Source organism: Falco rusticolus, chromosome 4 (assembly GCF_015220075.1).
Source record: "Falco rusticolus isolate bFalRus1 chromosome 4, bFalRus1.pri, whole genome shotgun sequence".
NCBI classification, from domain to species: domain Eukaryota; kingdom Metazoa; phylum Chordata; class Aves; order Falconiformes; family Falconidae; genus Falco; species Falco rusticolus.
Window position 1 is genome coordinate 15,320,956 of NC_051190.1, and position 27,953 is coordinate 15,348,908.

Below are 27,953 nucleotides of genomic sequence, written 5' to 3' on the forward strand. Positions count from 1 at the left end.
ATGATAAACAAAGAGATTTTGCTTCCTCATGTCATGTTCATCCCATATTTACCCTATGGTGAGCACTCTGTTAGCACAGGAAAGTGCTTAATGATATCTCTGTGTTTATTTTTCCCTTGCGCTTAGCATGATAGTTACCTATTTATTTCTGCTGAAGAGGATTACAGGCATTTTTCAATTATAAATGATGCACACAAGTATTATTTATCTTGCTTACTGCAGACCTATAGAGTGTTAGTCAGTCTTGAGCAAAAGCATCTTGTTCAGAAAAAAAACATTTGTAGTAGCGGTACCATGGGTATTTAGGGCAATTTCAGGATGGTTTTCCATCTGTCCATTAATACTTGCTGTGCAGCATGCTCAAGACCATAGCATAGCAGGTTTGTGTTTGTGTGCGACATTTGTGTGCTTGAGAAATTGTCATTTATGATGTGTCTTCTGTGCTAGCCTCTTGGAGGAGGAGAGGGAAACTCATTGCTTTTGTCTCACGGGAAAAGAAAAGCTTTGCAGAGCTTTGGCAGGCATGTGTTGGGTGAAGCCTAAGTGCTGAAGACCCTGTTACAGATGTACGGTCTTTCTCTAATTCTGCATCCGAGGCATTATGAGAAATGTGGCATGTAAAGTCAATCTGAAGAATTCATTGCTGTTTTCCTTCAGGATATATTCATAAGATAATAAAAACCGCACTGTTGTAATACAGATGATATAACAGAAAAAGATAAAAACAGTTTGTAGAAGAATATAAGCTCAAGTTTCATGACATGGAATCGTAAAGGAGGTCAGAAGGACACTTCTTATTCTACAGATTTTTGTCCTTTTTATTATTCTGCTTTTTTTTGCCCTTCCTTTCTTTTAAGTATCAGTTGTTGTCAGAGACAGGATTCTTGTATGGGTGAATCTCTGATCTCAACCAGCATGGTAGCTCCAGGCCAGTTAAACTAGAGATGTACAGCAATGGGGATAGAACTTGACATTTTGAGTTTCAGAAACCTCCTTTTCTCTGTGAACACAGGCAGAAAAAGGATACAGAGAAGTGCAAAAAAATAGAGAGGAAATTCAAGGTGGGGTGGGGTTTTTTTGAGAACCTGAAAAAAAAAAAAAAAAACCATAAGAAAAGTTTTGTTCTGAAGCCTGAACCATTCCACAAAATGAGAAAACTTTTGGGCACTTTTCTAATGGTATTACCATGATCCTGAAACAGTTGTAGTGAGGTTTGGGAGAACAGTGTGTGAGTATGAGGAAAAAGGAGAAAAGCATCTGGAAAGAAAGTAAGACTATATGCTGTACAGGTCTGAACTGACATCGCAAGTGGTACATGTTTGCATGTGATTTTTAAAGAAACTTGAGATACCCGTCCCCATACCCTTGGAGAAAACAAGATTACAGATGCACAGAGCATTTGCTTTCCAGCCTCCAAAGAAAGAACGTGACTCTTGATCTCATGCTATTGAAGAACACAGCACATTTGCAGAATATGCTATCAAAAAGATTGCGTAGCTGGATCTATATAGGCATACCACCTCAGCAGATTAAAGAGGCGCTGCCAAGGCTGAAGTGAAGAATTGATCTACTTTGACAGAAAATCCCAAAAGGAAGAGTTTTAACCTTTAGGATTCTTTCCATCTATTTGCTTTCTTCAAACTGATTGCAGCTGTCACCAGAAATAAAAACAAAGCAAACAAAATAAAACTATTTACCACTTATAGTTAGGCAGCAATAAATAAAACATTGTTCAAGTCCAGTGCAAGTTTTTCTTGCAGTCTTGTATTAAACTGTTTGTAGCTTTTTTAATGATTTTTTTTTTTTTTTTTAGTGGTAGCCATGGCTTGGAGAGACCTGAATAAATGGAAAAGATGCAGGAATGTGTCTAGCAACAGCTCTGCATTTTCAGTGATATGCAGAAGCCAAACAGAGCCTACAAAGTGGGTCAATGGGTCCAGTGTACTGTGATTACTATTTATAAAGAATCCAAAGTGTACAGAACACCCCTTTGGGCATATAAAAGTTCACGCTTCAAAGCGCTTACAGCCTTCAGGGCTAATAATATTATTGCCAGTAACATCTAAGCTGTATATATTTCAAAGCTGCTGTTGCTAGTTTCATAATTTTATTGCATATCTTGCCCTACCTGATCATTGTAAGTTCTGGAGCACCATGATAAGAAAGGGATCTTCAATTTCCATTTAAAATGCTAAACTAAAAAAAAACATTTTGTCTCTAGACAAGAGCACGAAAATGCGTCCTGAACACAGTGTAGTAGTTAAAAGGCCCAATAAACACAAAAATGAAAGGTGGCTTGTTGTGGTTTTTTTCAATGCAGTTAGCTAAGAAGATAATGAGGTTTCTAAGATTCCTAATTAGTCATGGGGAGGAAGGACAAGAAGAGACATGCTTGTTCTTTTGAAACTTGGGCAGTGAGTCCTATTTTTCTCCTCAGGCCATTAAAAGTCATGATTTTTTTTTACAATAAAGCATTTTTTGGATGTGCTGTGGTCAGTGATGTCCTTTTCCTAAGAGTGCACTCCAAGCTGGTGCTGTGCTTTACGCAACAGTGTGCTCCCCGCTGGGCGCGATGTCCTGTCTCATGGATTTCTTCTTTTATCTCCGCTCCTTTCCTCATATGTTAATACGTGGCCATAAAATGATTAAACTTTGTCTTCCCTGATGACATTGAGGTCATGGGCAGGCAATAAAGTACAGAGGAGCTCTTTTTGCATTCAATTTGTTTGCCATTGGCAGCAGTCCATCCAAAAATGATCAACACGGCACAGGCTTCTGATGCTGACCGGTGGCAAAAAAAAAAAAAGAGAAATAGACCATGTGGATGAGGTGCATGCCAGTATTTATTTCCCAAAAGTAAATTGGAAAGTATCTTAAATAATAGAACATGTTCACAGAAATTGTGAGTTATTCCTTTAATACCTCTGAAGGAGGCAAAAGGTTAAAAAAAAAATTGCATTATTGGTTGTAAATTCCTTGGCTGTGTTACAAGTAAGTGACTGAAGTGATGGGTTTAATTTGTAAGTTGTGGAGCTCAACAGGGTTAATCCCTCCTGCTGCCTTTGCCGCCTCTCTCTGGTGCTAGGTCTCACCGTTGCAGAGGACACGGGTGATCGCTGTGTGATAGAAGAAATACTGCAGGAAACGAGTTTTTGGTGTGGCAGTGCCAGCAATTACATCATCAAAAATCAGAGATTTCTTCTAGATCCTCTCACAAAGCTTTTTTCTCTCTCCCTTGTCCAAGTGACACTAAATTAAATAAGTGTAAAAATATGAATAGCAAAGAGATGCCAAGACCTAACTCCATTATGGCTAAAAGAGGTCCAGCTTCACTGATTTCAGTGGCAGCACCAGATTTATTCCCCTATCAGTAAGGGATGAACTGGTCTGAGATAACTTCTGTTTATCACAGCAGTTTTCCTCTGTGAAAGCAGACGTAGATGGAGAAAAATTCAGCACTCTGGTTTTTAGGCTTTGCTGGGCTGATAATATGGCTAATGTTTTAATGAATTCAGAGGACGCTTTCTTTTGATTTAACCTTCCTTACTTTATTTTATTACACCATGTATCTTTGGCATTTGGTGAGGAGCCATTGAGAATGTGAGAACTAAGCAGCTTGTTAGATAACATCTTTTTTTTTTTTCTCTCTAGAAGATTAAGCTGAGACTGTTCTGCCTGATGACAGAATAGATGTAACCAATCCTGTATCCTTTGCATGTAGGTCAGTCAGAGGGACAATCCTGCACTGGATCCCATTATCCATGGGTTGAAGGGCGTTGTACATCATGGTAAGTACCTGCTTAAACTTTCTTCTTGCTGGAAAGGGGAGAAGGGCAGGAATATTGTCCTTAAGGGACCAGGTCACCCCTGGAAGGACGCAGCGAGCCTGTATGTTCCCCATTCACTGATGTTTAAGGGCATCACAGCCATTATTTGATTGGTAAAGATCGAAGTCATTTGTTACCTGAAAATGGTTTGGGGTTAACAGTAAACGATTTGTTTCTTTTCAGCCAGTGCTCTAGAATGCATAAGTTATCAATCAAAACCTACTGCAATATATCATTCATATTAGTACTTCGAAGGCAGCGTTGATGCTTCAGTCCTGCTATTTATCTTCTGTTTGCTCTAAAAATACTCCTCTCTGAAGTTTCTATTTGTTTATAAATTATTTGTCTTTCAAATTTAGGGAGCTGATAATGAAACAGAAAATTAACTATCTATGAAAATTAATTAAACTTTGCAGCAGATGAACATCTTTCTAACACTGACATAAATACGATCATTCAGCTGTTCTGATGCATATAAACCTATTATCCTTGAACTTATAGCAGGTACTGAAATAAATATTAATATATTTAATACTTTTATAACCAATTTTTCCTTAGGAATTTTCCTGAAACCTTATCATGGGTAATGCATCATTAGCAGTGACATCAAGATGCTCCAGTTCCCAAAGTACTCTTGTCAGGTTTTAATATAATGATTTGTAAAGTTTTAATAATCTCATTGTAATTCAAATGGCATCTGCTGGAATGGAGCTAGGTACTATAATAAATCTCCGTCCCATCTATAGTGCTGTGATAAAACATCTTTGCACCTTTTCTGAGGATTGTCTTTAGATATTAGCTAGTGCTGTAGAGCTTAACAAACTTTTTTTTTCTCTTGACTGCAAACCTAAAACTAGTTGACAGTGTTAGATTAAAAGAAATAGGATTTTGTATTAATTGCTTTACTTTCAGAGTCATTTAACATTGCAACTGGGAACACCAGTAAATCCAAAGAAAATTAAACATAGGGGTTAAAAGATAACATACCATAAAGTCCTTCATTTAGAGAATTTTCCGTAGGTTTTGCTGTTTATAAATTGCAGGGTTCTGCTGTGAAATAAAAACACACTGTGCTGAAAAACTGTGGTGTTTTCCACAAAAATAGACGTTATTATCTACCACCCACTGGGGAACAAAACTGGCTAGCAAAAATAAAGCGAGGACCACTTGGGCTGCAAGGATTTTTCAGTGGCTATGCAATTTGACAAGGAAGTCAAGCTGCCATCTAACTGGACCAGGATCTTTTTCTAGCTTTGTTTTCTACCTGCCTTCTATTTCAAGACTCTCTACCCCCTGCAAGCATGACAGTGCTTTTTATTCTGCTCCCTCTCTTGCTCCTCGCTGCTGCAGCCAAAATAGCCACTAGTGGATAATCACACCGGTGTCTCCTAAGTGTGTTATTCCATTCCCCAAAATAATTGTTTCGGTAGGATGTGACACGGTCCCAAGGTTGTGATTGCCTGACCACATAATGATTAGTCTGTCTTGGTGCTGCCTACCCGCAGCAAAATCTGGGTGGATAAAAGGCATTTATTTTTGTTTTGCTCACAATGCACAGAAGGCTGGTAGTGTTTCAAGTAAAGGAAATCACTTGATATATTTCAATAGCTTGTTTCCTTTTCAAAACATTAAGGAAGAAAAAGAGGAAAATCTCGCTTTCCTTCCTGTTTCAAAGGCCCTGATTAAAGGCCTTTTCTAAGGTTCTTTTGGCGGCTAGAGGAAGGGAATTTCCTCCTGCAAAGTAGTTCAAAGAAATTGTTCTCTTAAACATTGATGGAACGCTTCAGTGAAGAATTCTCACATCATATCTCTCTTTTAATGTTATTATATGGAATAATAGTAAAGATGTGAGCTTTTATTCCAGACACTCATTTCTTTTCTTGGTGTAATTTACTTACATCTTACACAAGCACATTTTTATGAATTTATCTGAAAAGGTTCTTCCTGCCTTCCATTTGCATTCAACTGGAACCCTAAGGCAATGTGGACTTTTTGGCTGAAATACAGTGGAAAACTCTTGTGCTTGTTGGATAGAGTGGTAGGATCAAGCAGGGATATCCAACAAAAGAAGCTGGAGAAAGGCAAAATTGAAACCTTAAATTTCTTTGCATTTTATAACACTTTCATGCCCATGTTGGTTTTAGGTGGTCATCACAATACAAAGTCGCCTATAATATTAGAAACCAAGAACACATATGACTGTTGAGATAACTAGCTTGCTTTTACGCTAGACCACGTTTGTATATTGTCTGCTGGCTGGAGTGATCACCAGCCCCTCAGCTTTGCTCCTCTCATGTGCCTCATCTCAGCATGCCTATTTAAGTAAGATTTCCCTGGTTTTCTGTGTCCCTCTCCCTCCAACTGGCAGAGCATCCTTCCTGAGTCATGCTGGACAGTCACTCCTTCCTCTCAATTATTCAGTTGTCAAAGAGGAAATTGCTCACCCACACAAACATCATCACAGCATCACCCTCATATCTTCATTTGCCTTGTGGTGGTACTAGAAGGCCTGGTCCTGTATGAGGGCTGCGCTCTGCACCGTGCTGTGTAGGGCACCCACACTGGTCTGTCCCCATAATGGTGACACACACAGTGACCCTCAGCTATATGCGGGGGTGGTACTGGTGAGTAGTGAGCTCGTTTTTAACCATTCTTGTATAGCTTTTCATTTTTTCTGTGAAATTCTTGGATTCTCACAGTGCCCTTCCAGGGATAAGTGAACAACTGAAGTGTCAGGAGGACTTTCTGTGAAAGTGAAAGCAATTTTTGCTTGAGGTTTCGTCAGGGATTTGAATTACATACTAATTTGATGGAACATAAATAATTGTGCCCTTCACAGTGTCATCAGCTTAGTAACAATGATAGAGAAATGGACACATAAAAATCAATACAGACTCAGTTGCTACTCAGAGTTCACTTTGTTTCCTCATTCTCCAGGCATAATTTTGTAGAATCTTAATGCCACATTAAGCTTAATTTTACATGAGCAGCCATATAAAGTTTCTTAGCTGGAAGGAAAACCAGTGATGTACCAAACTGCCTCGCAATGTTTGGATCAATGATAATGCTCTCGGGTTTGCCCCGCATCTTCCTGCCGAACAGCATGTTCCCATCACGTCGACGCTCCCCAGCTCCCGCATCTGCCCTCACAGTGCATTGTAAAGGCACACGAATGCCGAGGAGGCTCTTTTCAGAGCTGTCAGATGCCTGTTGCTGATTTTAAAATTGCTTTCAGTTTTGTGCTCTGCCAAGGATTTTGTCACACCTCCCGCCAGCGAGGTGCCTGCTATTCTCACTCCTGCTTTCCCTGCCATAAAGCACACGGCAAGCGTGCGTCTGCCACGGAGCCTGCTGGGGACTGACAGCTGGGAGCGTGCAGCCCCCTCTCTGCAGAAGGGATGGAGTACCAGCAGGTGTGATAGGAATTTTCAGATGCTGACTTGCCAGTGGCTTCCAGCTCTGACCGCTGGGGCTCTTTTTTAGCTCTTCTTCAAATGCTCTTCTCACCACGAAAGCTGATGGGGAAGGTCTCCGGCAATGCGGGTGCTGGTGCCATGATGCACATCCTTATTTGAAGTTGGATCATTAGGTAAAGTAATAAAATCACTAGTGCCTGGCTGCACTTCCACTGCATGTGGTGCTGCAAATCAGACTTTTCTGCCTCCGTTGTGCTGCTGAGGTGCTCGGCTGGGTGCCCAGCCCTGAGCCCCTCTCTGCTCCTCATCCTTCCTCATGATGCTGAGGAGCAGGAGGGCAGAGCTGTTCTTGTGCAAGGACTGAGGAGGCTCCCAGGGCCTCAGAGAGATTGATTGTGCCCTTGTGGGAATAGGGGAACATGAAATGCCAGGTTATGTCTTAGACAGTTGATTTGCATTAAAATGGCTACTAAAGCTTTTGTCTGCCACATGCCTCAGCAAGATCTCAGAGGAGTACCTAGCAGGATGGAACTATTGCACAGAAACACTGCTTTTTCCCATCTCTGCTGTCTTTGACTTGCCCTTTTTAGTACCCTTTTGTATGTAAGCCACTTAGAGATGCCTTTTCCTTGTTCTTACCAGCTGCCTGAAAGGCAATAAAATGAGTCTCCTTCCCTGATGTCAGTCCTGAGGGCAGCGCCCGAGGCTGCGCAGCGTTCGCCCTCTCCCAGCCTGGCTGCAGGTGCTCTGCACGGTCCCGTTCTACCATGCAAGCAGATGGTTGTCAGAGGGAGCAGCAAACCCCAGGCCCCTGGAAAATCTTTCAGGGTGATGGAAACCATGTTTTGTCATTTTGTCCTGTTCCCTGTGTCTGTCACCAAGAATCTACACAAATCAGCAGAAAATTATTAGCAGAGCACAAATAAATTACCACAGCAGAAAAGCATCTATTAATGTCACAAAAATGGGGCTCTTATTCCCTTCCTTGTCAAAAGTGAGCACTGAAAATCAAAGTGCAGCCAGATCAAAAGCTTAGGTACAAAGTGAATCAATGGCATCTGTTGCTTGTTTGCGAACACGGGGTGGGGTGAGTGGAAGAGAGGAACCTTTGTTTATTTAAAAGGGAGTTTGGGGAAAAAACTTGCTTTTTTCTTCTGCCTTTGTATTATTAAAACGCCATAACTTAAACTTAGCATGGAGCAGAGTGTGATCTTGGGTCTCCCTCGAGATGGTCGAGAGGTGTTCAGGCAAGTTGGTGGTGACCACCAAAGTTTCAGGGGCTGATGGGGAGACCATGCCAAAATACAGTGGGAGAATTGCTTTAATAATGAAAAAGGATAGAGGATAAATATGTTGCGCATCTCTCCAGTTGTCCTAGGCAAAAAGGCAGCAAATAACCTGTTAAAATAAATCAGCACTGAAAAAGAAGCAATCCAGACAGTGTTAGTTACCCTGTGGATCTATCACACCAGAAGGCATAATAAGAAAACACCATTAGCAGCATGACAGGTTTTTTCTTTTGTTTTTAACTTTAACCATAACACCACCTGACAAGCTGTTTGTTTTCTGCACCAAATATCCAGGGATTGTAGAGAAGAAAGGCAGGGGATAGGGGTGAGGGTGAGATGTGATACCGTGGGACCTCATCTTTTAAAGTAAAACTTTGCGAAAGCAGCAGCCCAATTTGGAACAAGGAAGGCCATCAAAGGGATCGCAGCATGATGTGTTAAACTGAGAAGGAAATGTGGAGGAGCAGTTCTTTTTCCTCAGGGGTGATCTGGATATATTCTTTTGTTTTCTGATCTGTTCTTGTGTTCACAGCCAGAGTAGCCATGTGAAAGGGGCCAGGACACGATTACTGTGGAGCAAAGGGGAGGAGGAGGGAGGTGGGAAATGAATATAAGAGCAGAGGTGATAAGTTCACACCTTTATATAGGGCAGCTCTGTGCCTAACTGCAGGGCTCTGTGACATTTAAAAGAATAAATGATGGAAGTGTTGGAAATCTCTGCTCCTTCACCTGCCAGCTCTGCGGAAAGCAGTGCTGGTCACGGCCGAGTAAAGACCAGCAAGCTGACATAGAATTAATACATTGCACACAAAAATAATTCAAATTAACAAAGAGAAGATTGCAGTTGTTAAGAATTAAGGTTGATGCTGAATGTGAACAAAGCACCTGCAGGGGGAAGGAGCTGGGTGCATTGCTGGTGGGTTTTGAGGATGTTTGCTGAGAAGAGAGGGGTGGTAAAGTCCGAGAATGTGCGGCTTTGCTCTGGCGCCGCTGGAGCAAAACGTGAACGGCCTGTGCTGCTCTGGCTGCTTGTGCCTCACTTCCCCCTACCTCTGCCAGGGTCCAGTGTGCTCCAGGGATCATCTTCTCTAAACCCCTTGTCATAGTTTCTTTTTCTTCTACCTACTACTGGTGCCGATTCTATATTTCTTTGTTTCTGTGTCCCTCCAGACTTCCCTCTGCATGTTCCTCTGCCTTGGGCTAGGTTTTGCAGAACCTGGGGAAGTCTCATCCCAGTCTAGAGTGGCAGCAGCTGCTCTGCATCAGCAGTGCTTAAGCCTTAAAGTTTCAGAATTATTTTTCACTTCTTTAACAAGTTAAGACCTCTCCTCCCCAGCAAAACGTTTTCCTTCTAAGCTGTTTTAAGAGAGGGAGTAAGAAAAATTAAGCCCGAGACCAATACCTGGTATAGAAACAATTAACTTTAATATTTTTTTTTTCATAGAAGACTTGTCTTTTCTTCGTTCCTCCCGATTTTTGTACTGCTCGCTGGTTGTCTCAGATTAAATTAATCTGCAGGACTGTGTTATTGCCTCATTCCTTTCCTCCCAGCCATGCTGTGCTTTCTGTGTCCTTACAGTTCCTTATATTGTTCAGTAGAGGCTCTGGGTTTTTAAAAAATAAATACAATTGAGAAAAATAATTACACAATAAATGACAAGAATTACCCTAAGTACAGAGGACTGTCAGAAACTGCTCTTCATGCTGGATTTACAGAGCAAGTACTCCTCTGCTGATCATTTCAGTTGAAATAACATCCTATATTTGTAATATCATCTTTAAAACCACTGCTGTGAGTCTGGTCCCTGGCTCTGCTGTGCAGCCTGCTTTAGCTGGGGAGTTCTGGCTCAGTGGGTGTGCGGCATGGTGTCCTTTTCATTATTTTTGTGTGTTTGCCTTTTAAATGTTTGAATGCAGAAGCTTTAGAATGACTTGGCTCATCGTGAAAATGAAATTGGCAGTAACATTGTTGAACAAATTTAGGAGACTTTCAAAGCTCTTCATATTGGTATTGCAGATTTCAGTTATTCAAAGTGTAGCTGGGTAACGTTTCCACCTATCAGGCATTGCACATACATTAATTTTGGAAATAATCTCATTTTAAGATATTGTTTTCAATGCAGCCAAGTTCCTGTTTTCTTGCAGAAAAGCATGATGAAAGTCCCAAAGCAGTCCATGAGATATAAATGGACTTGGCATATAGTTATTTTCTTGTGATCTCCAATCTAAGTTCCTGTTAGGTTTAAAAAGGGGTTTGATCACAGATAGTTGTGTGCTGTTTACCTGCATATCTCAAGAAGCTTCTTGCTCTACAGTGATTTGGTTAAAAATTTGGGTCTATCTTTATCTAGCGTTTCACAGAATATATTTTTAGCAAGTCAGTCCTTGAACTCAAAACGTTAAATTGATGGCTCTTGCAATATAATATTTGTTGGCATCAGCTTGTGAAAACTGCAGTAGTTGGTGGAGATCCCCTACTGGTATCTGGTTTAAGATCTGATTTTTTCCTTTGCTTGGAAAACTATCATGTACAATTCAGTATTAATTCACATCTGTGGTGATGCCTTGACAAATAAAGAGTGTAAATAGGTCAGCTTTTTAAATCACGCTTGTAATTGCTCTACCTTTAGGTTGGGCTGTACAAAAAATGGACCTTGTTCCCATGCAAAACATTAGGGAGATTTACCAGCCCAAATAAAGAGTGTACTGGGTGTGACTTTTCCCATTGCCATTACGGGAGAGGGACCAAGAGGTAGGCATGAATGTTGTATCAGAAGATCAAATATGCTACCAGCTGGCTCTGTTATTTGGGGTTTTGTGAATGTAAGCGTTAAAATACAATCCTTTCCTTTAATGTTGTGGAACACTCAGTAGTTTAAATGTCACAATCATTGTCTTAATTGTCAACAATGAAGCTGCGACACTTGCTAATTTTTCCTTTAGAAATATTAGAGTCAACACATTTTTACGAGCCTTGATACTGTAAACAAAGTCATGCTGTTTGTTAACTGTCGATAAAACAGGCTGTACTGCGCTAGTGGAGCATCTCGGTGGATGTTTTGGGTGCTGCTCTTTTCTGTGTTGCCCGGGAGTGGTGGCCGCAGCAGCACGTTTTATTGTTGCTTCCCAGAGGAATGCTCTCTAGTTCGAGGGCCTGTCATTATGGTCCTGATCTCTGGGGCTCCGATTTCCTGGATGTTTATTTTTTTGCTTGGGTGCCCATCTGCATTCGGGTGCTGGGATGGGAGTGCGACAAGGAGCAGCAGAAGAGACCGCTTCGGTGTAGGGCTCTGGTTTACTCGTAAGAGCAAGGAAGTGGCTCGTGGATCCGTTTGCAGCATTGATTGCGGTGCTTCACAGGTATTTGCAGGTGAACACATGTTTTCATTAGTGCGTTTTATTACTTTTGTTTGCCAGTTATTTCCTAGTACCTGTCAGCAAATGTTGTCTTCTGGGTCATGTAATACTCAGCTTTGTCCACTTTGTCCCTCCTTATAAATTCATCACCCTGCTCAGCCTGTTCCTGGGCTTCTGTGCCCCTCCAAAGCACTGAAAATAGGAAATAGGAGCTGGTCATAAAAGACAGTGAGGAAAGGTTTGATATTATTTCCAAACTTGTTCTTTCTTATTTAGTAGGAATTATATATATACACATATGTGTACATGTGTAGAAAATATTTCTACCATATTCGGTGAACGCTGTCGCTTAGCTTGCAAATCATTCTCCTTACAGTTTTACCAACAAGGATAACCAGTGTAAGGTTGAAATTTTAAAAGTGACATGACTTCAAAATCCTATCTTCAAAAATGTCTCAAACTCTTAGGAACATAACTTCGTGGCATTTACTGTTTCGATAGGCTCTTGAAGGATATGGGAGGCAGACTGCTGAATTTCTAAGTCCTTTTTTCTTAAAGTTTCACGTGGCGATCTGTTTTGTGACTCTGGTTTCTAAAAATCTGTACCACACGTCTAGATGGAAGCGATACAAATGAATGATCTGTTCTCAGAAGTGTTAGGTTATTAAAGCATAATCAATTGATTATCTATTTTAGTAGCCATTTTAATCCAATTATATGTTTTTTTTTTATTTTAATCTTTGGAATTCATTAATGAAAACTTAACAGCGTTGCTTGTAGCCATGAAAAATTAGATCGAGTACACCCTGCCCTACTTAAACTGTGTATTAGCAAAGCTACTTTTTCCTCAAGAAATACTCTGTTTTAGAGCTGACTATGACTTTCCAAATTCTTCAGAAAAAACCTCCCTAATTGATAACCAAAATTTAATCATAGTCGGATACTTCCAGTTTGCATTCAAATAAGGTATTTCTCTGTCTAAATAAGCTTCCCCTTGGTTGATTATTCATATTGTAGTTCAAAATGTTTAAAAATGAAAGACAGAGTTGGATGAAATGTAGACTACTTAATACAGTGTGTATTTAATATAAAAGTCATGCATTATTCATTTTTGCAATTTGAATAACTTTGAATTTAGCATCCCTGTTCTTCATCTTTTCCTTTGATGAACAATTAATTATTAAAATATAATATTGTCAGCATATGGCACAAAAATCCTTGAAAGTGTAAAATGAGCTCATTCTCCTGCCATCCTTTGATAAAGGGATACTCCATATTCTCAGTTTCTCTACAGAATGTTTATCCAGCATCTTAACTGATTCCATCATTCTAAATTCAAGATTATGAAAGTTAAAAATAGTTAAATTGTTAATTTTAACTGAAACATAGTTTTTTTAATACAAGAGGAAAACTTTTTCCAAAATGTGCCTCTACCTCCCAACTATTCCATATGTAGTCATTGGCTGTTAACGCAAAGAGGATGTTTGCATGTTCAAATACTCTTTCAGATTCACAGCTGTCCGCTGTGTGCTCAGCTTCCATAGAGAGACAGTTTCTGAAATAGAAAACCCATGTCTTTTTGCTGTGAAGATGCGCACGCTGCGTTTGAAAATCACATCCTGTGACTGAGTTTACAGTTTTTCTAACCAAGTTTTTTTTCATAAAACTAAGCCAATCAAATTAAATATGACCTTTTGCTGTGATTATGACTTCTGATTAGCATCTCTTTCAACATTGGCCAATCATATATGTTTTACTATTTCTTATCTAAGCACACTTTTTTCCCAGAGGTATGCTATGAAGAGGAAAAAAACCTGTGGTTTATTATTTGTTTGTTTCCTTTTTGGACATGCAGAAGTTGTTGATATCTGTGTGGGCTAGAAGTAACCAAGTTGTTAATGAAGAGATAGCAGTATTCTATTACAATGTGTACTTTGACTTTAATAGAATTACTCCTATTTTGGAACACTAAAGACTATGAAAACATTGCACACCTGTTGATATTGTGCAGGAGAATAGATGTCTGAAGTGCATGATATATTTGCACCTTGCAGCAGCGGTGGAGGAAAAAAAGACCCTGATTATCAGACTGCTGCACAGAGGTATAGGCAACTCTGGATTTGATCAAGACTTCCAGAAAACTGTGGGATGCTTGGCAAGTGAATTCTGCAGACTTCATCCTTTTGCTTTTCATTCTGACTTTGGAAGGTGTGTGTGTCAGTCACCAGCCTACCTGTTTCTCCGCTCTGCTGTGCGGGGAGCGGGCTTGCTTAGCAGCTCTGATGAGGCAGAGAGAGAAGAGTTCCTACTACCCAAATGTAGACTCTTGTTTGAACCGTGAACAATATAGAAAGTGAGGAATAGAGATGTATGGGAGAACCTGTGTGTCAGCATGCCCTGAGGCAGTGAACACCTTTGCACAGGCTGAGAGGGAGCTTCGGCCTCTGAGTCAACATAAATTGCAGAGGATAAATGCTCAGGGATGGCAGGGAAATTGTCTTGCCTGCAGCTGTTCCTTCCTTTAATTTTTTTTTTTTTTTTTTTTTTTTTTTTTTGTCACAGTATTAAATATTACCAGCTTGTCACTGTTACTTGAAGCTAAATGCTTTCAGTGGTTAGGTTTGCATTTCAGGCTGTCCAAGTTGCTTCTCAGAGGAAAGAGTTTGTCCCCAGACTGTTGGACCCTGGGAAGGAGTTTCATGGATTAGGGAGAAGAGACAGTGGTTTTACCTCTGAAATGTATTTCTGGTGCTGTGCTGACTGCGTCTCACAACGTCGCCAGCAATGCCTGTGTGGCTGGCTGCAGGCAGTCCCAAACAAGCAGTTCCTGGATGCTGCTTCAGCCACCTTGTTGAGCTTCAGAGGTGCCCTCCAGCCCTGCTCCTCAGCTCATCTCCCTGGCAGCTCCCAGCGAAGTTTGGCTGGCATGGCTCTGCCTCCTCCATCTCAGCAACCTGCAGAGGGATTGATCCCACTCCTACATCCCTTTCCCCCACTGGTGGGGACGGGATGGATGTGCTACCTGATGCTCTTTGGTCATGCACCAGCAAGCAGGACCACAGGAGCCCGGCTGTGTCCCCACTGGGTCTTGGTGAACCCTCACTGCCATCAGGCTGGAGAGCCATTGACTGAGTGCTGAAACCACTGAATACGGTGTTATTTCTGTGCTAACATAAACCAGTGGGATAACAAGGGCATTTCACACCTGCGTACATTCAGAACTGGAGCGTGTGTGTTCGGTATAGGATTGACTAGCATTTTGGCTGCTCTTTTAATAATCAACACATCAACTCTTATAGAGCTTTCCCGATACGGTGTTTTCATCTTTCATTTTATATATATATATGATAAAATATGTTGTTGCCATTACACCTTGTTAGGCTGCCTATCGATGTGATGTCTGTTTTAAAGGCATGTAAAAAACGTGTAATTCCACTTGTCAATCTTTCCTGCAGAGAAGGAGACCTTTCTGGATCCCTTTGTTTTGCGGGACCTCCTGCCGACATCGCTGGGGAGTTACTACCGCTACACGGGTTCTCTGACTACTCCTCCGTGTAGCGAGATCGTGGAATGGATCGTTTTTCGGAAGCCCGTTCCCATTTCTTACCACCAGGTGTGTTTATTTTCTTAGTGAAGTCCATCTCTTGATTTGCTCTCTTTAAGACAGTGTTTTCAAAACCTGCTGGTTTAATTATGATATCAGGAATGTTTCTGTTGACAAAAAAGGAAGTGTCAGTGATCTTTTTTTTCTCTTAAGTAATATTGTTTCTGAACATGAGCCATCAGTCTTAGGAAGACAGTACAACATGAAACCCAGTTTCCTTTCCAAATGATTTATTTGGTATTGTTTTTGTGAAGATTCAATTAAGCTCTGGTGTAAATATTTACATGGAGTTCCTTTTTATTCTTTTTAATTGAAACTTGCTTTTCAAGGTAAAGTGAGTGATTTCAGTTCTGCTCAGATTTAGTAATTTGAACTAATTACATTAGAAAAGACATCTTTCCATTAATTCTCCATGCTTAACTGTTTTTATAACACAGTAAAGCTGCCATTATGTGCTCAGAGAGCTGGTGCACAAATCTTTAAAATTAGCACATAGCAGCTTCTAATGCAAATAAGCACAATGTCTGGGATTTGTCTGGAGAAGAATGGTCCTGATAAAATAATGTTAGAGTCAGATGTTTACCAGTTAAGTGTATTTTGACACTGTAAGACTGTTGTCTTTAGCAAGCCATCCTGCTGCAGTTAGTCTTTCCTTTTATTCATCTGGCATAAGCCACTGAAAACACATTTTTTGCATGCACAAATTCTGTAAAGGGAGTAGTTTTTGAATTCTGTAAATGCATAGTTCACTGGGAGATCCTGACTGACAGGTACTGGTTCTCAAAGATTTCAGAAGGGTGGTAGGCAATCGCCATGCCCCTGCTCCAGGCTTTTTTTGTGTTTTCTAGATCCCATTGCTTCTCCTGTAGACTCTTCCATCTTTCTCCAAAGTGCTGTGTTTGACACCAGTCGCAGCACCTCAGCTGGGGCCCTACCAAGGCCAAGGGACGTGGCAGGATTCCCGTGTCCAGCCCCCCTGTGCGGGGTGGTTATTTTGCCTTTTTCACAACAGCGTGACGTGACGGTGGGGCCCACATTCGGCTCCCGGTGAGCAGGAGCCCTTCCCGGGGGCTCTCTTTAGCAGTGCTGACACATCACGCGCTCCTGCAGCCCGCGGGCCTGGCTGATGCGTGGGGCTCCTCGCACATGGTCCCGGTTGAATTGGACCCTTTGTTTTTTCCAGGCTATTTCTCTGATTGTTGAGATCATTTTGAATTCTGTCCTTGCCTGCAGGATACTTGCAATCCCTTGTAGCTTTTCACTACATCAATAAGTTTACTGTTTATTATTTGGTGGCTGTGAGGCCTGGCCCACACTCAGCTTTATACCCTGTACATGCATCAGGTGGATTGTGACTTCTTTTTTTTCTTTTTAAAAAATACAAGTAAACTGGTAAATACCAATTAAGGCCATCACTATAATGGTATAAAGGTACTTTATCCTTGCATAGCTTCTTTCCTGTGCTGTACAACAGTAACTGTGCCAAGTCAAGCCTTTAAAATTTGGCGTTGTGCTGCTTTATGCATGCGTGTGTGGTTGAAGGGCTGGGAATTCTGTGTGTAGACAGACTTTCATTGATACTACAACACATGTGGAATAAATAATAGTATTCTTCCCCTTGGCAGCTCTAGATGGGTGGATTTTAAGAGCCTGCCACCCTGCCATTGCTATGATTATTATTTGTTCCTCCTCCTCCTTCCACTGAAACAGTGCGACATAATCCATTGCCACAGTTTAACCTTCTTTATCACAAACCCCGTGAAGCAGCCTGTAATCCCAGAGGAGGAAAGTGATATTGTTTAAGCTCTGTTGCTGTTCCAATTAAACCCTTGCTTTTGTGCAAAATACCTTGCTGTAAAAAGGACAGTACTGAAGTGGTCCATTTGTGGAGGCTTCTCTATTTTATGCTCAGTGCTTCATCATCATCATCTTTCCTGATAATTAGACAACAAAACAGGACAAGCCGTGTCACCCTGCAGATGCATTGTAAAGCTAAGTGCATTCAATGACCCAAAGCACAGCATTATCTCTCATAATGCATACCTCAGAGTATCTCATTGTGCTTGTTACGGTTTCAGTATTTTTAATTGCCATTTGTATATCCAACCCTTAGAAAACTGTGCACATCAGGCTTTAATGGTTTGTAATTGTATGGCTCAGAGTTTTAGATCAGGTTTCTCTGTATCTACAGTAGTCTTACACCAGCTTTTCATTTCTTCTTCTGAACAGGAGTTCCTGTTCTCCTTTTACTCCTTGAAAAGCATGAAGGTAGCTCCTTGACTGCCACTCTTTATTTTTTTTTTTCTGGCAGCTATAGATAAATTAATTTCTCATTTGTCGTAGATAATATTTTTATAGTAAAAATGAAGCTGAAATGACTTATATGTACTTCAACACATAAAAAGGGGAAGGTTAAAAATCATATTTGAATTGGCAGTTGTTAAAATGCAATTATACCTCCCCAAGGTAGCATGGCAGAAGAAAATATTTTAAAAGTTCTCTCTGAAAGTTTAAAAATTCAATTAATGTCATGGCTGTATAAGCCTAGAGACTTGACTTCAGAGAAGCAGTTGCTACCTAAGTTCTTGAGCTTTTATAAAGTAACCTTAAACCCTGTTAGCTGGCTTCCAGTGCATAAAGTGCAAAAGATATGTAAATATTCCCAAGAGTTTTGGTTTGTGATTTCATAGAAGGGTATAGCAGGATCACCTGCTGAGTTTTTTTTGTAAGACAGAAGTGTAAGATGATAATCCTTTTACTGCTTTTTTAACCCATCTATCAATGCTTCTGAGGGACTCCTGCTAATAATTAGGAAACTGTTTTCAAGATTTTCCAAGATGATGCTCTAAAGAATCAGAGAGAGAATTCCAGTTTAGAACCAGACAATAAGGCATCATCTAGGATGCAGAAAAAGTACAGTCCGAATCCCACCATCGGTACCTGCAAGGCTGGGTGGGAGCTGTACCTGAGCTCCCCGCCTGCCATGGGAACTGGTGACTGGCTGTCACCCCTCCCTGCTGGTCACCTGCTGTCCCTCTGCCTCAGTTCCCCTGCTTGTATAATAAAAGTAGTTGTCATAAGGGGGAAGCTACTGCTAAAAATGTACAAGCCTGAGTTGTGCTGTTATCTCAGAGGTAGCAGGACTCAGTTCCCATAGTTTTGTGTTTTATGGCAGACTTGCCAAACTCAGGATTAGAGCTGTGAGGTCCATCCTTTCTCACCCCTGCTATCCGTGCCCTGCGCCCGGTGGTAACATTCCTATACATATCCCCATCAGCCAGCTCAATGCACCACCTGCTCCAGGGGGACTTACTTTTGAAATTAAATGTGTAAAAATTGGCGCTCTCCTGTCCTGAGGGCCAAAGAAGTTTTACACATTCTGGCCCAATAACTAGGACTGTCAAGCCCAGCAGACTGGGCAAGCTGGACAGCAGCAGCAAAAAGGGGTTCAGATTACTCGTTTGAAGGAAAATGAAATGATAGTAGCAAGGGCCTCTTGATTCAGTGGAGGATGTTTAACTGCTCTGTTACAGCTTCCTTTGATTATTTCTATCAGTACTATCAACTGAGGCTACAATGACAGTTTTTCTCAGTTGCAAGTTTCAGGACTCTCATACACTTCTCTATAGCTGTTAGAGCAGATGCACTTTGTGGAAAGGGTGTAGCTTTCAAAGTGACTTATCATTTGGCTATGAGTGTAATTCAAGTCCCTTTTTAACATCTTGGGCCAGATTCTGTACTCCCCAAATCCATGCTATTAATGTATGTAATTTATGTTGATGTAAACAATATTGGGACCGAATCCTTTTCAGCTCTGTCTTGCTCAGTCTTTCAAGCAGCAACATAACTAAATCTAGTTCTTGACCTGAATGATGACAGTCTTGTAGTAAATGCTATACTGACCTTGATAGATGTGAGAAAATTAGCTGAAAATATTTTCACCTTAGTTTGCTAGAAGTTTCTTTCTAAGAAATACTAATATATGAAGTAACAAAAAAGTTTTCCAATTATAGTTCGTTCTTACAGGTTAATACATTTTATTAAAAATAGCTCAGATCTGAATCCAACAGAAGGAACTGATTCCCAGAGGAGTATATGCTAACTGTGCCTAAATAGATTTATTCTGTGGGTGGTTTTTTTTTCTCACCCTGTAGTTCTGTATCTGAGGGAATAGTGATTGGTAGGGAAGTCGGGACACTTGGAGCTGGTAGTCCTGAGGTTGCTCCATTCTGCTACTGACCTGCTCATGGGGAGGCCAGCTCATGGGTTTGGTTGTCCAGCCCAGAAAGGTGTGACAACTGCCGTCACCTTCCCGAGAAAGTGCTGCAAGAGCTGTCTGTGAAGCTTAGCCTGGCAGCTAAACTTCATAAGGTATTCGGAGATGAGGATGTGTTGCCCTGTCCTGGAGAAGGCTTTTGGCATGGGATGACCTAGAAGCACTTTTTGACGTGATGCTGCAAAACAAAACAGCAGTGAGGAGGGTTTGGCAAGGCTGTGTCACACACAAAGTCCTTCCAGACAAGGGGTCTAAGGGCAAATGTTTCCTTGCCGGTGACAGACTCCACAGGTTGCTGTAGGGCCTTCTCCCTGTTGGGCAGGATAAGCACTGTGCTGAGATAAGACGATAAGATGGCTGGCAGTGATTTCAGTGGGCAGCCTGAATTCCCACGTGGTTTATCAGTCTTGGCATCAAGGTTTTACTTCCTGCCATTTTACTTTCTTATCAGCCACCCGGATTGTACCACATTGTTTTTCTAATTAATGTTCTTTCGCTCCCCTGCCATGATGACTGTGATCAGCTGGAGGCGTTCTACTCCATATTCACCACCGAACAGCAAGACCATGTCAAGTCCGTGGAGTACCTGAGGAATAACTTCCGACCACAGCAAAGCCTGAACAACAGGAAGGTGTCTAAGTCTGCTGTGAAGGATGCTTGGAGCCAGGATATGACAGACATCTTGGAAAATCCACTCGGCACAGAAGCTTCCAAAGGTAGATTACGCTTCTGCATTTTGTGCTTGACTAATAAGAGAATTTTTTTTGTCTAACTTCATCATAAAACGATGTTGAGGGTAGCTGTGAGCTACCAAAGAAATAATGCAGGTTATGCAGGCATTCATTCCCTGTTGGTATGTGTCGATAAATCAACTAATCCTGTGGGTACCTGCAATTACCTTTCAAACTCACTGTCACAAGGTGCCATGGCAGTAAAGCCCCAGAATATGTGAGTCTCAGACTGGCAGTGTCCCTGTTTCTGCTGACTGGCGGTAGGGCCTTAGTGATGCCTGACAAAAGGGAAATGTGAAAGGACAAGGTCAGAGGTAAAATTTCAACCCCATTAGCACTGACTCATTAGGTATTTGAATGGGAATAGGGTATCCAGATGTGGTTATGGGTTTCATTTTTACAGTAACAAGCCTTTTGAAGAGCAGTCGACCTTTTAATTTGACATTTGTATCAATCAGTTGGCAATGGTGACGGGGAAAAACCCTCTTCCTTATAGACAGGTGATTTTCTAATTTCTTGCTGAAGTGTTTCATGTGCCTTTTTGTCGAGCAGCTGGTGCTCGCTTCTGTCAGACACTGGATAATGAGCTGGATGGAAGGGGGTGGGAGGGAGGTTGCAGTCATTGTGTTGGCACAGGCAGCCCTGGCTAGAGGAGGACATGAAAAATTCTGAAAGAAAAGCATACTGGATAAAATAAGACTAGAAATAAATATCATTTACTACCTTTATTTGCCTTTATTTTATTGAATGGTGTTATTTATAGGTAGGAGGGATGACATGCACTTCCCAGTCTTCAGTCTTGAGAAGTGCTCGGTGCTTAACCAGTTCTGGGTTGAGGTAAGGAAGAGAGGGGCAGTTTGCCAGAAGGAAACAGCTAAGCAGATTTACAAGCTTCCCTTTCGTACCTGGCATTTTCACCTGGCCAGGCACAGAGAGCGTAGTTCTTAGAGGATGTGAATCATGAAAACAGCTGCATTCAGCAACCTTACCCTCCCAAGAGAGTGCTGGAAGAGTGTGTTTCTCAGGGCTCATTATTCTATGAGCATGCTTATTTATATATATATAATATACACGTACACAAACCTCATGTACATTAAAGGCAGCCTTGGGACGGAGAATTTACATCAGAAGTGAGAAGGAGATCTTGGGAATGAAGAAATCCTGCTACACTCTGATGCTCTGGCATGCGGTTTTCAATCAGTGTTTTAACAGCCACATGTGTCAATATTTATTTCTTCAGTTATATCCTGTGTACATATTACTTACCCAGAACAGTGATGAAAGTTAATAGGTTACGTTATGTTAAAAGTGACAAAACTGACTAGTTTTTATTTTGAGTAGAGCCGAGGTACCTCTGGTACATGTGGTATAATATTCAAGAAGATTTTACTGCTTTGGCCACATGCCTGCATATTCCGTGCCTCACTGAATGGCTTTTAAGATTATATAAATGCTTTAGGTGATTTGCACCCCCATAGTAAGTAGCTGAAACCAACAATGTTGACAGAACGTTACAAACGCTAAGGTGTGTAGTAATGAGCTGATCTTGAAGTTGGAAGTATTGATGCCGAAGGAGCACTTGAATAACTGGAAAGATTGGCATTGATTTTTGATCTTTAAGAACTCCGAGGGCCAGATTCAACCAGGTGCACATGGCTTAGTTAACATGGTGTGAGCCGGTCTACAGGAGCATGGGAGCCGCACAGCTGTTTGTCCACACTTAGATAGCTTGGTGCCTGGGTGCTTGACACCTGACGTGATTTCAGGACTGGTTTCCTGAGTAGGTTCTCTCTGGATCCTCTCCCATCATGTCCAGGTGCCATAATGCTCCGTACTTGTGCCTGCCTGGGAATTTGAGCTTGCTCAAGAGAGACCATCAGGTGGGGAGCATGCATTTCCCACGGCCTGACAACATTCAGCATGCCATCTAATGGCAGGGGTGATGCTACAGTCAGTGATTCTTTTTTTCCCCTTGAGCTTTTGCTATAGGAGGCTAATGGCTGGGCAGCCAGTCTTTTTGTACCAGCTCTGTCAACTTGTCACTTTTTGGGTTGTGTGCACACCAGGGAACACTGAAAATAGGTGCATTTTTTTCATGAACTTAAAAATAAATAGGTTGCTGCAGTGTTGCTAACACAAAATGGATTGTAGCGTATCCTCCAAAGGTTACAGGGATGAGTTATAGCTGTTCCAGAGATATAACAACGTGGATGTTTCTGGCCTCTTCTTTGACAAAGGTGAACAGTGATGATGTGCCTGGTCCACTGCACATTCTGAACTACTGACATATAAATAAAATGAGTTGAAGTCATAATACTTGAGTGAAAGCAAAACCTACTGTTTATTCAGCTAGTAAATACAGTACCTCTTTATATAGTGTCATTCATGCAAAAGTACTGAGGAGCCAAGCGCGCGGAGCGCTTCTCAGCCAGACAGTCTAGCATTACAAATATAAGAGTGCAGGGTTAGCGTAACAAATTTATTTTATGCAGATTCTTCTGCACAACCTCATGGTTGCATCTCGATGCTTTCCACATTGCATTAAGCAATGTGACCAGTGGCTGTCAGATGTTGGCTCTTGTCTACCCTCCCCGTGCTTAGATTTGTGCGTTGTAGAAAAAGGCAAGGTCACGAAAATGTGTCTGTTACTTGCTGCAAGGTGATATGGTTTGTGATGGTCTTCAGCTCTGGAGGGGAAGTTTGGGTTTGTTTGTCGGTGTGAATTTTTGCAATTTGTTTCCTCTGTCACACTCTATTAAGTCTGTGGGCAGTATTGCTAATCTAGAAAACAGCGTAGGGTTCATTATGTAAGCCTTTCTTATTTTGGAGGAAAATGTGCCCAGAACAATTTGCATATAATGTTCAGAATAATTTTCAGAATCCCCCAGTGAATAGGGAATTTCAGATCAGCACAAAGCAATGCAGCTCTGCCGTTGCCCATTGACAAACATGCTACCCCGAACAGTTTGGCACCAAACAGGGATGTCTCTTCTCCCAACTGTCAAAGCTATCTTGGGTCACAGAACCGTGACCAGTAGAGTAACCTGCAGATACACGGGAGGAAAACTATTTCTCACTTTATGCCAGTCCTCAGAGTATTTCCTTAGCAAAGCCCTGCAAGCGGTGGTATTTGGTAAATAACATGTCTTCTGGGAAAGGTTATTTTAGGTCAACCAAAACTGTCAGTGCATTTGGATCCAGTTTGTTAGCCAACATGGATGTTACCAGCCTTTTGTTTTGCAGTCACTCTCCTCTCCCTTCTCTTTTTTATTTTTAAAGAGGCAATGAAGGGAGGGGTGGTGTTTTCAAGTGTCAAAATATTTTTGCTAATTAGAAATAGTGTAGAGGGCTAATAGAGGGAGAGTGAAAAGTCCAGTTTTCCCTCTGTGTTAGTATTTAGCAAGAAGAGTTTTCTTTGGTTCCATTATCTCATTCCTTCTTCCTGCTGGCAAAAGCTGATTTAAAATAGTTCTCTTGGGGACTGCATGTATGCCTGGAATAAAAGCATATGCATAAGACCTTTGCTGAATCAGACCCCATGAGCTGAGCTTAATTCTTCATTTGACCCTGGAGCTGTTTCAAGGAACCGTACAGATCATCTTTAAATATCTTATTTCTGAAATATACCATTCAGGATAAATACTGTTCAGCTATGTAATTGTAGCAACTGGTGGATTTATAGTAAACCATCATACATTGATATTTTTTACAAAGATGAAACTTTGGGAGATTCAAAGTATATAGTGGATCATGCTGTTAAATCATGCAGATCATCGGCCTGTAAAAGTTAACAAGAGGGCTCCCAATGTTACAGTACTGATGTATATAAAGTTTTGAAAAGTTAGAGTTTCTCTGTACAGACATATTAAATCAGGAATGTATTTGTAAAATGTTCATCAGATACTGTAAGTGTCAGTGACGGTGACAGTGTTTGATTTTTGCAGGTGGCCATCTGTTAAAATTGCCTCCTTTCTTGTCTGGCCTGTCCTCTGTGGCTCAGGACTGTGTTGCTCTGTCACGCCACATATTGTGCTTCTGGCTTTTTGTGGGCTGCTTTCAAGCAGCTATGCTAGAGGGATTGTTAATTACTTATCAGTTTAATAGTGTACATTGCTCTTTAGGGACAAATAGACAGAATTCTTACATAAAGAGTCCATCCAGTTTGAAGACATGAGTTTGCATGTTCCTTACTACTTTCACATGTTGTTTCATCAGGCAGAGATGTATTTACAAAACATTACCTGCTTCAGTAAAGGTGTAGGCGTGGAAACTCAGGAGGAAAAGGTGTTTCATTTCCTTGTTTCAGAAAGTACCCCGTAAGCAACAGTATTTGCCCATTTTATTTTGCTGCTGATTAGGACTGTCAAATGTTGTTTCTTTGTCTTTATGTTTTTTAACACTTAAAAAAAGAAAAAAAAGCCTTTAACCTTTCTGTCTCATTAAACGTGCAGCAAGCCTTACAACACTTAAACAAGCATCCCGTGTGAGGGGCTCTTGACATCAGAGTTTTCTTTCACAGATGCCTGATTACTTCCCCAAAGGTGTCTGATTACTCTTTGCTGGAGTCTCAAATGATGCTGTTTCCCATCAGTGGGAATTCGCCTTAGAGTACCATCTTTAATTATGATCCTAGACTAAGTTAAATAATGAGCAGTCATAAATTCACTGTAGTAAAACTTACTTAGCTTTGGACTCTAAACAGGGACATTTCTCTAGCGGTGTGCAGGCAGTCATTTTCCTTACTGTTCTTTGTTATGCGGTAGTGATACACAGTTTGGAAGACCTTGTAACTTAACGCCGCTAAAAACATGGATAGAAAATATTTGAATTTCCCTCCAGCTTGCTTTGCACTGGAGGCACAGCTCCAGTTATCAGCCTGCAGTCAAAGCAGTTTAGTTCTTATTTGCTATCTCATGGCTCCTGGTGTCAGAAGTGAAACTGAGGCCTCCTACGAAGGTATTGCCTTTTCCGCATGGTGTAGCATCCTTGCGTTGGAGTGCACCTCCACTGCAGCAGCATCCAAAGTTCTGGGGATTCAGTGCAGTGACATCATCATTTTGAAGCAGATAGTTTAGAGCATTGGCGGCAGTGTTTCTGAATGAGAACAAGTTATTTGTCTCATTTATAGCCTCTGTTATTACTCCCAGTAATTTGTTTTTACTTTCTAAATGCCCATGTTTTATGAGAGCTCTCTCAAAACAGCTTTGCAGTCTCTTCATGCCCTCGGGTTCTCTCTGGGAGGTCAAAAAGAGCATTAGGCAGAAAAGTTCTACTCTTGAAGAATGTCGTTTATACGATATATTTTTGTATGACCACAAAATACTCTATAGCAGTAAGTGTTATCTATCCAAAACAACATAGTAAATGTAAATTTAAAATGAAATGTTATTGAAACCTTAAGTCGGGTTTGCTAAAGCAAAATAACTATTTATTTTCTTTAAATATCTTAGGGAAAATGAAAATAAGCAAGAACCTTTTTTAGTGATGGTTCTTGTACTTTGGCCAATTCTTGGAAAATTTCTTCATAGATTAACAACTCCTTCCTAGTTTCCTTGGCTAACTGGACTTTTCAGAGTTTCCTTTTTTATTTTGTTTCGTTATAAAGATTATTCTTTCCCGATTCCATTCCCCTTTAATCAGGTCAGTGCCCTACTACCGTGTGCTGGTGCAGATGAATCTATGTATCATTATTAGGATTTATGTTGGTGCAGCAGACTGTCTCAGTGCAGAAGGTTGCACTTGAAGGTGGTAACACCATGCTGCTAATTGCTTGCCCTGCATCTTCTTTGCACTGTAGACCTGCCCAGCTGCCTCTATGCATGAGTGCTCCAAGTAAATGTACTCACCTATTGCTTTAAGAGTCTCTTTGATATGCACCTTGAGTACCTGCTGTAATCACATTTTAGGCAGAGATCAGTGTGCTCCTGCGTATCTCATCCCTTCCACCTCATCTGTGTCTTGCTCTTCAGCGCTGGGTCCTCATGTATGTAGTTGGCTTGGAGCATGTTATGCAAAAGCAGGAAAGGACAAGCTGCTGCCTTCCGAAGAGTCTCAGATCAGTCAGGTGGAAAGCAAAGCATTTCAGGAAAAAACTGACTCCTTTTGAGGGGATTCGGGTACAAAAAGATGTGGTACATATACCTGACATAGGTCTCATGTGTCCCCTCTCAGCGGCTCTGTCCTGCAGGGTTCTCTTTTCACCTGTAGCTGTAATGTGAGCAACATGTAATGTGAGCTGAATGTAGTAGGCAGCTTACTAGTAGATTTATTAATAAACAAAAGTAACTGCTTGCACTTGTTTAGAGCTTATAAAGGGCCTAAACCAAGAGAGCAAGAGGAATGCAGTATAAACGTTTTAAGTGTGGTTTGTGTTCACAGCTGCTACTAAAGCTGGAAGAGCTGAGTACTTGTAAGGGAGCTTGATGATTTATTCCGTTTACACCTGCAGGGAATTCCTTTCTACACTGCCTATGTGCCAGTCCAGCTGTTTGGCCCACAGAAGTACAGATTTTCATTTCAGTCTTGACAGTACTTTGGACCATGAGTGTCTGCTGCTCATCCCTTGTGTTGGAAAAAGCCTCCAGAAGCTATGAAAGGGAAGCTGCTTTCCCAATTTGATTCTGGACATCCCTCAGGCACGTACTGGGATGTTCTACCAGCCCTGTTGGCTTGTGCTTCATACGCTCCCTGGTCCAAGCAACCCTCTCCAGGACATTGGAAAGGATGACTTGGCTAACATGGCAAATAGATGTCCTTCTGGCAGGAAATCCTCCTTTCTCCCCCTGTTGATGCAGCACGTGCCACTGAATGTGGTCACATGTTGCATCAGACACACTGTATAAATAAGGAGGCAGGTGTACATATTAAACACTGGTCACCCTCTGTGTGTATGTGTGCAATATAAACAGAAAACTTGCAGGGCAGACCCTTGGTGGACATCAGTTTAGCCCAGCATGGCATCTGACGGTGCAAGGCTGATCTGCACCCGCTGAGAATTCAGGCCACAGCTCTAGAAACAGTATTTGTGAAATATATGATATATTTGGGCTCAAACAAAATGTAGTAAGACCCAGAGTCCATGCCTTGCGGTAAAACAGGGTCGTTGCTGTGATGCCATGGAAACTCAAATGCTACAAAGCAAGCCATACAGGAATGAATCCGTGTGCTGGTTGTGTGTCGCCTCTGGAAAGGGACAGGCAGCGGAGGGGCAAAACCCAGCTTACCCAGAGCTCCTCCGTCGGAAGTGCCCCATGTGCCAGTTTGCTCATGAGGTTGTTTCACAGAGCTTATAAAACACGAGCAGGGTCTGTTTGGTGTCCCTCACTCCTTAAGAAACAACCCTGCCTGTTTGAAGCATAGTGAAAGGTAAGAGCGGGGAAGATAAATAGTCTGTCTCCTAGCTACATTCTGCCTGTGGATTGAAGTAGATCAACACAAATATTTGCGTGTATGG

The 27,953-nt window shown here is 41.4% G+C and overlaps 1 protein-coding gene across 1 annotated transcript in view; it reads left to right on the plus strand.

Annotated features, from left to right (window-relative positions):
• The window catches only part of PTPRG (protein tyrosine phosphatase receptor type G), a 412,655-nt gene that overhangs the window by 292,225 nt on the left and 92,477 nt on the right, over nt 1-27,953 (plus strand). Inside the window, exons 6-8 of the mRNA XM_037383177.1 lie at nt 3,722-3,788; nt 15,345-15,502; nt 20,293-20,485. Coding sequence (XP_037239074.1) covers nt 3,722-3,788; nt 15,345-15,502; nt 20,293-20,485 — 418 coding nt within the window. The remainder of the gene's footprint in view (nt 1-3,721; nt 3,789-15,344; nt 15,503-20,292; nt 20,486-27,953) is intronic.